The 13,430-nt window shown below is 29.7% G+C and overlaps 1 protein-coding gene across 2 annotated transcripts in view; it reads right to left on the bottom strand.

Moving 5' to 3' along the window:
• Positions 1-547: 547 nt before the first annotated feature.
• The window catches only part of Sec23 (transport protein Sec23), a 54,530-nt gene continuing 41,647 nt past the window's right edge, over positions 548-13,430 (bottom strand). The window contains exons 16-21 of one of the 2 annotated variants that reach the window (XM_035365824.2): positions 9,197-9,284; positions 8,082-8,168; positions 6,517-6,672; positions 3,922-3,987; positions 3,497-3,514; positions 548-1,285 (exon numbers count right to left, since the gene is read on the bottom strand). In XM_035365824.2, coding sequence (XP_035221715.1) covers positions 1,193-1,285; positions 3,497-3,514; positions 3,922-3,987; positions 6,517-6,672; positions 8,082-8,168; positions 9,197-9,284 — 508 coding nt within the window. In that variant the 3' untranslated portion in view covers positions 548-1,192. The remainder of the gene's footprint in view (positions 1,286-3,496; positions 3,515-3,921; positions 3,988-6,516; positions 6,673-8,081; positions 8,169-9,196; positions 9,285-13,430) is intronic. The other variant, XM_035365825.2, reaches the window with a different exon arrangement.

The raw sequence follows: 13,430 nt of genomic DNA, 5'->3' as shown, positions 1-13,430 counted from the left end.
TACAATCGAAGCAGTTGCCACAGCGATTGTCGACAGAGGACCAGACAATATTGTTGCCACCTCTAGCGCTCGTGGAGTAGCTTGGAGTACGGATATGCCTTACAGTACGGTATGGAAAATCTTACGAAAGATTATTAACTTCTATCTGTACAAGATCAGCCGTGTACATGAGTTACTGTACCCCGACCATAATAAGCGATTGACTTTTGCTCTCACCTTTCTTGCCAGAATGGAGGTGGATGATGCTTGGCCGTGGAAAATCTTATGGGGAGACAAGGCCCACTTTTACCTGAATGGAACTGTGAATACTCCATTAATCTTCCTACAAAATGTGTCGTCATTCTCGCAAATAGATCACGCTACAGAACACTGTGAGCACTGTCAGTTTAATTATGGCCACCCGGTATATCCCAAATGCAAATCTTTTAAATTATTAATATTTGGTGGTAAAAACTAAATAGCAATGGTTTTTTTTTTAATTTGTGCATTTTAATTTTTGATTTTATAATAGTTAAATGAACTGAAACCATAAAAATATGACTATAAATCTGAGTACTAAAAATATTTAATATATCTTAAATATTTACAACACATAATTTTTAATATTTTTAGAAACATGCTTTTGCAAAATATTAAATTGCAATATTTCACATTAATACATATATATATAGAGCACAAAAACAAAAATAAAGGGGGGGAAATCTATAACAGCACAAGAATATTGTTGGAAAAAAGGAAGTTTTAATTTTTTACTTTTCTTCTTCTTTTCTTTCTTTCTTTCATTTTTTTTTTTTTTTTGTTTTGTTTTTGAGAAAAACAGATTTATCCTTGAATCTAAAGTCAAATCATGTAGGTAAAAAAAAATTAAGTGAGGCAGGAAAAAAAAAAAAAAAAAAATTACAATTTTAATACAGGTATATAATTTTTGTTTAAGTTTGAAATACTTATTAAACACATAACCTTTACTTCAATAATTAATAGATTCTAACACCTTCATATAAAATCATCTTTTTTTTCAGAAGCAAAATAATTATGTTTTGATTTTTAAATGTCAATTCATCTTGGACAATAAAAAATGCAAATAAGAAGAAAATATTCATTTTTCATTCTTAACATTAAAATACCTCCTTAAACTAAAATAAGCTGAAAATTATAATAAAGTTGATCAACACAGTTCATTTTCATCTTCTTTTTAAGCCGAACTAGAAACAGCAAGTTTTTTCAAATGATCCATAAACACTTGCAAACTAACATCATCTGTCAGAACAGGAGCACCAGCACCTTCCTATAAGAGTAAGTAACCCACATCAACATATGCAGTTAGTTATTTTTTAAAATTCTATACAATTAGAAAATAATTTAAAAGTTAATATGTGCATTAATACTGTTTACAAACATTACATTTGACAATGGAATAGAAAAATTGCTTGCCCTTTAGCATATAAAATGCCATATACAGTATGAATAAAACTGGAATGAATTTCAAGGAAAATTATTTTCTACAAGGGGCATCCAGAAAGGAAATGTTTTCTTCACATCCATGTGCGACAAGTCATGAAGTTATGGAAGGGTAGTGTGCCTACTTGAAAAGTTCATGACATGGCAGTCGTATGTTAGATGCATTCCCCGACAGGTAGGGATGATTCCATCCCTTACCAAATGAAAGGGTTATCCTGTGATTAAGTTTTTGAACATATAAAGCACAGTACAAATCAAAAGTCACTGTCAGCTTTGCTCCAGGTACGAGTTAGGCATCATGATCAAGGTCTTGGTGTGTTACTTCTGAACTTGACTTGGTGTGTTACTTCTGAATTCAGAAACTTGACAAAATATGCATGAACCAGGTAAGTAGTGGATGGTCACTGATGAGTATGAATGACCTTGCGGAAGTTCATGGACCTTTACAATAAAGTATTGTTTCTCTCTGCATGAAACAACTGTTTTTTTGGAAACAACGCATAAGATGGATACCAAAGCAACTGACATTTCTGTAGCAGTATCATGCGGATGCTGACTAGTTTTAGAACCAGCTCATCCCCAGCAATTAAACATGGGTTGCACTCTTTATTCCAGGAAAAAAACAAAGTCAATGCATTGATATTACAGCTGATCTCTAATGCTCAATCTGATGCAGCTTGTCGCACAACAGATCTTCTGGCAAAGCTCTATTGGAAGGTATTAGAACAACAGCTGTATAATTTTCAGTAATTACAATCTTTAATTACCAAAAGAAATTCTCATCTAGCCAACACTTTCAAAGAAATGCAAAAGTATTGAAGGCTATCATACATTTGTTTCATACTAAGTGGCAAAATTCTACACCACAGAGATACAAAAATTCATTCCGTGGTATGACAGATGTCTTAATTAAAGTTTGGATTATATTGAAAAGTAGTCGAGCAATTGCCGTATCAGCTACAATAAATTTTTTCTTCATATAATTATGTTTACGTTCTGTAGATGGCCTACAGAAACTTAGTTTTTGATGCTTCTCATAAGACACATGTACTGTATCACTTAAAGATCTGTACTCAAAATCAAGAGAAATGACAAAAAGCAACATTTTATTCAAGTTATATCAACTGCAGCTGAGATTTTAGGTGAACTAATAATACCAGAAGAATAGCAAGAACAGCCAAAAATAAATGCTAAAAAAGAAAAAAAAAAAAAAAAAAGAGAAAGAAAGAAAGAAGCAACTAAAGAATTATTGATTAAAAGACAACATTGAATACAATGAAATTAACCAAATTTTGTTTTTTCAAATGCAATACACAATTCACATTTTCCTAATAAAAAACTTAAGCTGTGTTTTATAAGCAAAAGACACTTTCCCAAACCAAAAAGTTGGTAAAAAGGTAATAATACTTTTCAGTAAATATCTCAAACTCTTTTTTAGCTTTCACGCTTTTCTTTTTTATATAACTCTTTTCAGTAATATAATACAAAAAGAAAGACAATAAATAAAATACTAAACAAAATAAAATTCAAGCAAATAAATTCCATAAAAAAAAGATACTTTACATGTATAATCAGAATCTTAAGTAATTTGTAGCAAGGTCAAATAATAATATGAATCTAATCTTTTATATCTAATAATTATATGAATGGGGAGAAAAAGGAATAAAATTATAGAGCAAGATAAAAACCATCATCAAGGGAAAGACGAAAACAAATACTCAAGATCTGAGCATTTTTTATTAATCTAATATATAAAAAACCACAATTGCAATAAATTAGAAAGTGTTTATACATCCTAAAATAAATAAAATTACAAAGTAAAATAACACATAAGCCATTACCAAGGAAAAGAAGAAAGAAACCAAACATAATAAAAAAATTGCTGAAAGTTTGAGCTTTATATCAATTTATATATACACACAACCCTAATAAACTGGTATATTTCATATATAGTAGAATGAATAAAATTATAAAGCAAAAATAATGTAAAATGCCATCACCAAGAGAATAAAGAAACCAAATATAAGAATAAAAGTACCGTTGCACTGGAAGGCATCTGATGGCAGGTGGTGATAATGGAAAAGAAAATGTAAACAAGTTTAGTACATGTGCAAAATACACATGGGAAAAAATTTTTATAATCTTTTTATAATCTTATTTATATATTAAAAAAACTCAGATAGAAAATATTTCAGCTAAAACTTTAGCTTAAATACCTAAAATTACTCAATGCAAAATATTAAAATTGAAATTTTAATTTATACATCTTAAAAATGCAATGATAAACATTCAAACTGAAATCCAAAATATTTTCATTGAAAATTCAATATAATAAAAAAACCAATCTGCAGTGCACAAACAAATAAAAGCAAAATGCACATAGCAAACTCGTGTAAAAGATAAAATAATAAAACTATAGCAAAATGGTTATTAACTATTTAGAGGAGGGAAAAAAAGAATTACCTGTCCCCAACTGTACATGTTGTTATGTGTAATTGAAGGATTAACTTTAGATAGCAAGAATCGAGCCTGAAAAGATTAAATACATTTAACAATAAATATTTCACAACACAAAATGAATTTCATTTACTAATAAATTTAAGTTTGTATTATCTTTTAATGCAATCAAACATACAGAAAATTGCTATAAAACTTAAAACTACACAAATTCAGATGCATTTTAAATTTTAGACCACAAACACCAAACATAAAAAGACACATACATAAAACAACATTTCATAGCATAAATTGAGTTTTACCAGGTAATGAATTATAACATGTGTAAACATTCTTTTATACAAAATCTAATATATATTATACCGGAATGCAAAACTAAATTATTGTTATGAATTTTGTACTTAGATAGATGATTTTTGTGCAATTATATGTGAAACTGTTGTATTTTTCTGTGTAATGCAACACGAAAAATCTAGAGAGATGAGCTATGCCAGAAAAGTCAGAATACAGAGGCAAGTCGATTAAACATTGAGTAAATAAGTATCTCGGTAATTTGGTGAGATATCGCCAAGCTGTTAATGGTTTTGGCGACTAACCTCTGTCGTCAAATTTGGTAAGAAATCGCATTTTGATTTGGTCTTTGCATTACCATAATAGGTACTGTAATTGAATAACTGCTCTCATTTGTTGTTGTAAGCTGTTAATTCAGTGTGAATTCGGAATACTGAGATATCTCCAGTTTAGCTTTCTCTTTAGAGGTGCTTTACATTGCATTATGTTTAACATTCTTAGTAATTTGAAGTGCAACTACTGATTGTACTCTGTGATACTATGAACACATGCAACAATATTAAAATAATAGACACTGAACTATGAGAAGCCACTCGTCACAGACTTTGACTGCCCTAGAAACATAATGTCCATAACAGCTAGATTAAGAACAAATCACTATGAAATTCATGAAAATTCATGAGGACAAATCATTATCATACATTAACTGCAAACACTGCCCCAAAGTCCAGCTGACACCAAGACACATCCTTGAGAGCTTGGTTTCATCACAGAATGGTACTACTCACTGACCCACTGCACGAAATCCTGTATGGACTTGAAGCACTGGAGCTAAAGGCTGCAGTCGTCCAGACCTTTGAGGAGGTCTGATCCTTGAATCATGTTTCAAATCATATCGTCTTCTCACTACTAATCCATAGACATAATAACAACAGACACCGAATTTTTTAAAAAATAGTAAAGAAATAATACAAGAATTGTAGAATGAAATACGGACTGGATCAAATAATATGCATCATGCCAATAGTAACTACTAAAGGACTACTGCACGTATTGACTGATTATTTCCTATGATACTTGATGTTAAGATATCAAATTTTGTGTTCAAGATGTGCACAAAAAAAGTAAACATTTCTTATACTTTGTAAAAAGAACACAGTTTGGATTAAATATACAAATGGCCACCACAGCATTTCTAACAAACTAATCATTTCCTGTAACATTAAAAATGAATAAAATATGGATCGATCAAATCATATACACAGTGCTAATGTTAACACAAACAGACTGCAGCATATGTAACAAACAAATCATTTACTGCTAAAGCAAAGTTGCTCTACCTGTTACAGGAAATCACCTTCTATATTCAAACACCATTTTTCACTGAAATCTGATATAAGAAATTTAATAAAAGTTTATTTATACTTCATAAAAAGAAAGGGAATGCCATTTTAAGGGAAACTGGCTGGTATTCATGTTACATATTCGGAAAAATATGAGAAAGAACCATGCTAAAGTATTTCTTATGCAACAGATTAAGGAAATATAACTATGGTATTAAATTTTTAAATGGATATTATTTAAGTACTAACAACATAAACAAATCTTAGTGGACACCACATGACTTCCTTAGATGCCTACTAAATTATGCACATTTTTTCCTGTACTTAATTGAAATCCATTTACTCGAATTAGTCTAACTTAATTAACTGATTTTTCAAATCAAGCTGAACAACATACCAGCATAAGAACTTTGTCTGCCACTTTAGCAGCCCAATAGTACATTGATAAAATCCTCCAACAATAACTATGCCCTTTCTGAATGTCCACATAGTGCTTTATTCCAACACTATAATGCTTATCCTCATGCTGCTGGCATCTCAACAGCATGCCTTGCAGCCATAGACATTCTACCATGGCTATGTTGTCATTAGATTTGTCCCTAATGTAAAATCACTGAGATGGTATAAGCTGCTCTGCCAAAACAACACTGCTGCTACAAGAATAGTACATTCCAATCTGCTTATGATAATCTAATGCTAGACTATTTTAGGGACCTCTATTGATTGCAAAAATAATGGTTGCTCCCTGTATAGAGTTATAACACCTTAAACTGTGCAATAAGTATTTGTCATACCATTCTAATTTTTTTAATAATCTTTTACTGCAAACTTCTTTCCAGATAACATTTCAATCTGATATTTCCTTTTAGGAGAAACTTTCTTCAATAATGTGCATATATGAAAGCAATACAGAATAAAATAATGAATTCAGAATGACAATACTAGAATTAAATATTTTCAAGCTTACCTGGGAGCCTCCTTGGTCACAATCAATATACCTAGGCATAGGAAACCTAGTTTGTAGGATCTCTTGAGCATCATCAACAGGAGCTTGTAGTAGTTGGCGGAAGTTTTCGTGCTCGGGAGAATTCTGATAGCCAGCTTTTCTCCATTGTGCAATTGTCTACATGATGTAATAAAGCACCAAGAATTTGAATCAATATTATGCATTTGAATTTTGAAAAATAAACTTTTATTGCTTTCAGTATTTTTTTTTTTTAATTGCAGTATGAACATTTCAGTTATTCTTAGATCGACATTTTACATTCAGTGACACTTTGGAAAATAGATAAGTCTGAAAAATTTGAATTTGTAAGCCTCACCATAAATACTTAACCTAAAATTTAAACATCGTAACCCTTTCAGTTTAAAATATTCAGTGCTCACAAAAAATGAATGCCACATTAAGACTTTAAGATTTTTTTTTTTTTTTGAATTAAAGTCTTGTTTGCTTGCATTGCTTTGAGTCGGAAAGTTTTAAAATTTTTTTCTCAGTTCACTACAAAGCATGGTAACACAGCAAGCTCTATAAATCCCATGATTATAAAAAGCCTAATATCTTTATAAAAATCTGTTGAATATATTTTGATAGTATTTTTTGTAACACAGAAAAATTAAGAATATTTTTAAAAATGGATACTCTTATTTAGATCCTTGCAGAAAATAAGATCTTTTATATTTATTTAAAGTAAAAGCATTTAAATACAAAAGTATATTATTTTCTATTTATTTAAAGTAAAAGTATTTAAATATAAAAGTATATTATTTCTTTAAATATATATCTTTCAGAAATTATATTATTAAATAGAGTTATGTAATTTTATGAATTTGCATGGAATAATACAACATATAACCTAATTACAAAGAAAAATTTAAGAGCATTGAAACTGATATAAAATTGTAGAATGAAACAATAAAAATGGTAATAATATGTTACATTTAGTTAATTTAAGACACTACTGGCAACTTAAACTACTAAACATATTTTTTAAATTTTTTATTTTATTTTAACTAGTGTAGCTAATTTATATAATGCAAAAACATCGTTTTAAAGTTTAGTTTATAAAATATTCAAATGATAATTTTAAGGACATCTGAAGCATTACTGTAATTAGTAAAAGAAGTTTCTATCAACATATACTAAATATTGTTGCACACTTTAAAAAAATTTCATTTTGTAAGTTCCCCTGTTTCATTTTACGCATTCGTAGTTCACACTCTTTATATTTGTACACCTGGATATAAGGTATTCAAAATGAACATAATTTTTATTCTAAGCAACTGAATACATTGAGTCATATTCATTAAGAAAGTTCAACAATCTTGAAAGTTTATAAATTTTTCTAAGCTTCTTAGATAAAATGCTCATATATTTCATTCTATGTATTTCATTCACTAATAGTTTCTTTTAAATGATAATTTATTATATATGCTTTGAATACTAATCTTCACTGGAAGTGAAAGCTAATTTAAGGAGTGTAAATGCTCATGATTACAGTAATACTTAAAAACTTCCTTAATATTATAACTTACTTCTCCATGAAATATGACTATATGAAAAAATGTGTCCATGAGTAGAATTCGATCAGGTTGTATACTGCTGGTGTCCAGTAACACAGGCTGCAAAATTTTATTGAAATATATTTTTAGCTATTTTTGCTCACTTCATTTTAAAACTGCATTCATTAGAAACATAAAATAGCTTTCCCAAATTTTAGGGTCACTCTTTTCCTCCAGCAGAGACAGAACAGGGGGAAAAAAAGAAAGAAAGAAAGAAAGAAAGAAAAACAGACACATAGCAAAACTAGAAATTTATATTAAGTATAAATATATAAAAAATAAATTTTACATAATAAAATTTTACATCAGGTAAAATTTTAATTGTTTAATTTAATTGTATAATATGTGGGTGTAATTTATACCCTTTAATAATTTTTAATAGAAAACTTCACAACATTTATTAATTCATTTTAGATAGAATTTCAAACAGTTTTAAAACACTTTCCAGCACTTCCAAAAATAATTTTGTTTTAAAAGGTCACTTATTTTTAAATATATAGAAACTGGACACAAATTCAAGATCCCTACATTAGATGTGCATTGCATATTACAGCTAAGTAAATAAATACATAGTGAAGGTAATGCAAGCACATGAGGGCTATCTGCCTAAGAGAAGGGATGCCTTTGTGAAGGCTTTTCTAAGGTAAATGGGCTCATATACACGTTTTTCATATGAGGAAGACCATGAAAATACCCAAGCAGCCAGCCCGTTTGCTAAAGTTCAAGCCCCAGACTGAACTACCAGTGTTTAGCGACTTTACTGCTCGGCCACTGGTGGGTCAAGAACATTTCAGAAATTTTAATATGTTAAGCATTAATTAATTTATACCCAATTAACACAATTTACATACAATAAGCTATTGTTCACTTTATTTCTATGTAAATCTGCATTGCATTTTTTTATAAAAAAAAATGCTAATTTTTTTTTTTTTTTTTAAATTTAAAGAATTAAGTTATTTCACAAAATTTTTTAATTACAATATATTGTTAAGAAAAAATTAACGGGTAATTATATCCAATTCAAAATATCTAACCATATTGATCAAAATGTATTAAAAATAAATAAATTAAATGCTTTAAACACTCACTTCTGGAGGACCACTGAAGGAATATGCATACACAATAGGTTGAATCATTATCAATGAATTAGTCAAATCTTCTCTGTTTAACATATGCCTAAAAAATAAATTATAATTTACAAATTCTATCCTATATAATTAATAACATTAATAAAAAGTCATTAAAAGCATAATAATCTATAAACCATATATTTTTATGAATTATGTAATTATGTTTATAGTGGCATTAAAATGTAGTAATTTATAAACTGTATATTTTTATTTAAAGGAAGCTGCATACTTATCATAAATATATGAAAGTAAACACTTAAAAATATAAGTTTGCTCATGTCAGTTAAAAGGAAATTGTAATTACATTCACTGTCATCTACAGAGGGTGCTTACACATTTTTGTAATGATTCTGATTTTCTCCAGGAATTTAAATATTAATTTAAAAATACAAATGTGATTGCTATCGAATTGGAATAAGGCTTAGTTACTGTCTAGAACTTTAAAAATATTCTCTCTTTAAAATGTCACTGAAAAATAAACAATGGATCAAAAGCTATATTTTTTCGCAATCAAAAGAGAAATACTCTTATTCAATTAAAAAGATTTGAAAATCATGGTTTTAATTTTTCTACACGTAAAATAAGTGACATAAATTATAGGAAAGGAAAGAAACATCAAAGTTTACATCTGACTGGGATTCATCACTTAATGCCGAAACAAGTTTCTAAGCGTAAGACTGTGCAGTTTGCTGTATGAAAATTATATGGCATATGAAAAATGGAAATATATAGTTACAATTGATGAGGCTTGAATATATTTATCTGATTGCAATAGAAAAAGATCGATTTACTACCAAAAAAGAGGAGAAAAAGACTTAATATGTAGCGTCAGTGAAAACAGGAAAAAAACAAAACTGGGGGGGGGGGAGGAAGAAAGAAAACTTTTTCTAAGGATTTCATGCCTTATTACTAAATTCTCTCATAACAGAAAACTTAAACTAAGAAAAGTAGAAAATTTTCAAAATTAATTCGGATTACTATTAAAAGTATGTTTTAACACCTATTTTTAAAAACGAAATTCCATCTCTTCATCCAAACATAAGCCATACCTCTAAATCTACTGCTCTATTTTTTGAAAAAAACGAGAAGTGAAACCGAAATGGAAGCTTTTCCATTTAAATGCACCCCACCCAAGTCCCCTTATGTGTCTCCTGTGGATTACTGTGAATTTGGACTTTAAAACATGCTCTTTGAAAGCGGCAGCCCAAAACACTGGATGCACTCTGGAAGCTTGTGAAGAAGTGGAATAAAATCAACCTTGATGTTTAAAAAAAAAGGACTTTTATCTTAGAAATCAAAACGTAATATGATAATTCAACAAAATGTCTAGCAGGCTAAACATATTAGAAAATAAAATTCTAAGCTTTGTTAACATATAAATCTTTGCAAAATTGTTACAAAAACGTGTGAACACCCTATGTACAAGAATCACCTCATCAGCTTTGGAAGTAAGCATGTTAATAATGCAAGTGGCTGATCTTTACAATATGGTAACTGGTAGTTTGGCGACATTTTGGAAGCGATAAAGGTTACTACCTGGGACTTTGGTAATAATGTGAGCAGTACTCAGTTCCGATTACGCATTATTTTGTGTGAGGGAAATGAGAGATCATGTGATATGTCATGTGATATTAATGGACGAATTACGGTTCTTTAATTGGAAAAGGGGGGAAATCGGGAAAAAATCTGGAAATTTTGTATTTGCCTTTATTCTGTGTTGTGTGAAACAGTGTTCGTTAATTTTTGGATCCCATGGCCCTAACTAAAGTGAATTCGAAATGGGTATTTAGTGGGATTGAAAGGCGTAGTAATAAGTGTTTCTTTAAGGTTGTGCGAGATAGAAGTAAAGATGTTGTATTAAGTTATTTATTTTACCTGGTACCTTGGTGTGAACTATAAGTATGATTTTAAAGATCGTGAAACAGAAATAAGAAAAGTTTATCGGACACGTAATCAAGATTCTGAAGAAGAATAGGTAAGTTAATATTTTTAATTATTTGAGGATATTATTTTTATGCATTGTTCTAAATGTAAGGTGGAAGTAAAGTAATTTGGGTAAACATGCATGGAAATAAATTAAATATTTGACACTAAGTATTTGTAACCATTTGTAATGAAGTAAAGGTATGAATTAGTTAGTGACGTTTGTAATATAATAGATAATGTAGAGGTAAAAGTTTTTGGATATTTTATTTATTTTATACGGGGAAATGTTCATATTTGGAAAGGGTATAAACTTTTTTCGCGATCAGGTAATTTCATATATGTTCTTTTTACCGGGTTTAAAGATTCAGAATATTGTCATGTATTTTTGTGAAATTTTTCTAATTTATGAGAAAAAAGCAGTGTACATGGATATAGTGAAGAGTGTGCGCAATGCCATTTTTGTGCAATTCTGGGATGTTTTTTTAAGTAAAAATAAGTCGATGTGTACATGGTTTAGTGATATTTTAATTAAATGATAGTTATTTTGTGAATTTTATGTTTGTAGGAATTTGGTATACGTTTAAGTTGAAGTAAACGTGCATGGAAATAATTTAAATATTTGACACTAAGTATTTGTAATGCTTGCGGTATGAATTCGTTGGTGACGTGTATAATATAATAGATGATTTAGAGGTAAAAGTTTTTGGATATTTTATTTATTTTATATGTGGAAATGTTCATATTTGGAAAGGGTATAAACTTTTTCGCGATCAGGTAATTTCATATACAGTCAAAAGTCGTTAATCCGGACTCGTCGGGACTTCGGCGATTCCGGATTATCGATTTTTCCGGATTATAGATCATCAGTTTAAATCTCGTAAGATGGCATGCAGAAATTCTAAAATTAAAAATATGAAACTGTAATTTATGAAATAAAGAACAATTATGATCTAAAGGGTATCAAAATTTGCAAAAAGAAAAAGCTTAATATTTATTTGTTTACTTTATTAAACATTTCTTTTAATGTAAGTTGTTTAAGTTTTGCTTCGTTTCATGTGATAATACTTTCTCTTTAATTCTATTAAACAGACATAATTTCTTGTTCGGTTACAAAATTCCGCTGTTCAAGTCCTATAATTGCTGTGTCGAGAACACCGACTAATTTGTCAATCGAAATTTTTTCGTTTTCACTAACCTCTGTCACTTTCTTCGCTATTGGAAGCGAATTATAATGACGAGGAACTTGTTTTAAATCATATCAAAGACGGAGCACATCGAGATGAAATACTAATTTGGTAAGGAATTATAAGCCAAAAAAAATAAAAACATCTGCCCTGAAGATAAGGATAGTGCTGACAGATCAACTTCCAATTGATTACGCGCCCACTGCGGCGTTCCCCCCGCCGAGCAGCGTGAAATTGATAAACAGATTTCGGATTTCAAAACATACTTTCGCTTTAGATCCTTTACATATTAACAAATATATATCGGAAATTCTATTTGATATAATCGAAAGTTTAAGCTTACTTTTATAAAATTGCTCTTACAGTCTGCAAAAAATAATAAGCTGGATCCAATTCGAAAATTAAGGAACAACGCAATCATCAACATTAACCGAAATAGATAATTAGATAATTTTAGCTTATACGTCCATTATACATAAAATGCGCACGCGAAAACATATTCTGCATTTGCGCACACTCATATGCGCAGTCGTAAAAGGTTTTACGCGCACGCGCAAACGCCTATGCGCATGTGTCAACGCGGCGCATGCGCAGAAAGTTTTTAGTTTTGAGGTCCGGATTATAGATCATTCCGAATTATGGGTGTCCAAATTAACGACTTTTGACTGTATGTTCTTTTTACCGGGTTTAAAGATTCAGAAAATTGTCATGTATTTTTGTGAAATTTTTCTAATTTATGAGAAAAAAAGCAGTGTACATGGATATAGTGAAGAGTGTGCGCAATGCCATTTTTGTGTAATTCTGGGATGTTTTTTTAAGTAAAAATAAGTCGGCGTGTACATGGTTTATGTGTATGTGTTATTTTGAAAAACGCGTAAGGAGTATGGTATTGTGCACTTTTTCCCAATTCTGCAGTGAATATTTGTCATGATTAAACAGTTTTGTTTGATAAAATTTCTAGCATAAGTGTAATTCGGCTAGTAGATTGTTGGAAGAAGTGTTCAGTAGATAAAAAGAAAAGAAACATGTCTTTACTTCGTGAAGACAAAATAGCGGCGGGAAAAAAAAAAAATAGAGGGTTG

Source organism: Stegodyphus dumicola, chromosome 9, assembly GCF_044657685.1.
Source record: "Stegodyphus dumicola isolate Sdum_Otavi_A_Nest chromosome 9, ASM4465768v1".
Classification (NCBI taxonomy): Eukaryota; Metazoa; Arthropoda; class Arachnida; order Araneae; family Eresidae; genus Stegodyphus; species Stegodyphus dumicola.
The sequence above is the reverse complement of the archived record's forward strand: the minus strand, read 5'-3'. Positions and strand labels throughout refer to the sequence as shown.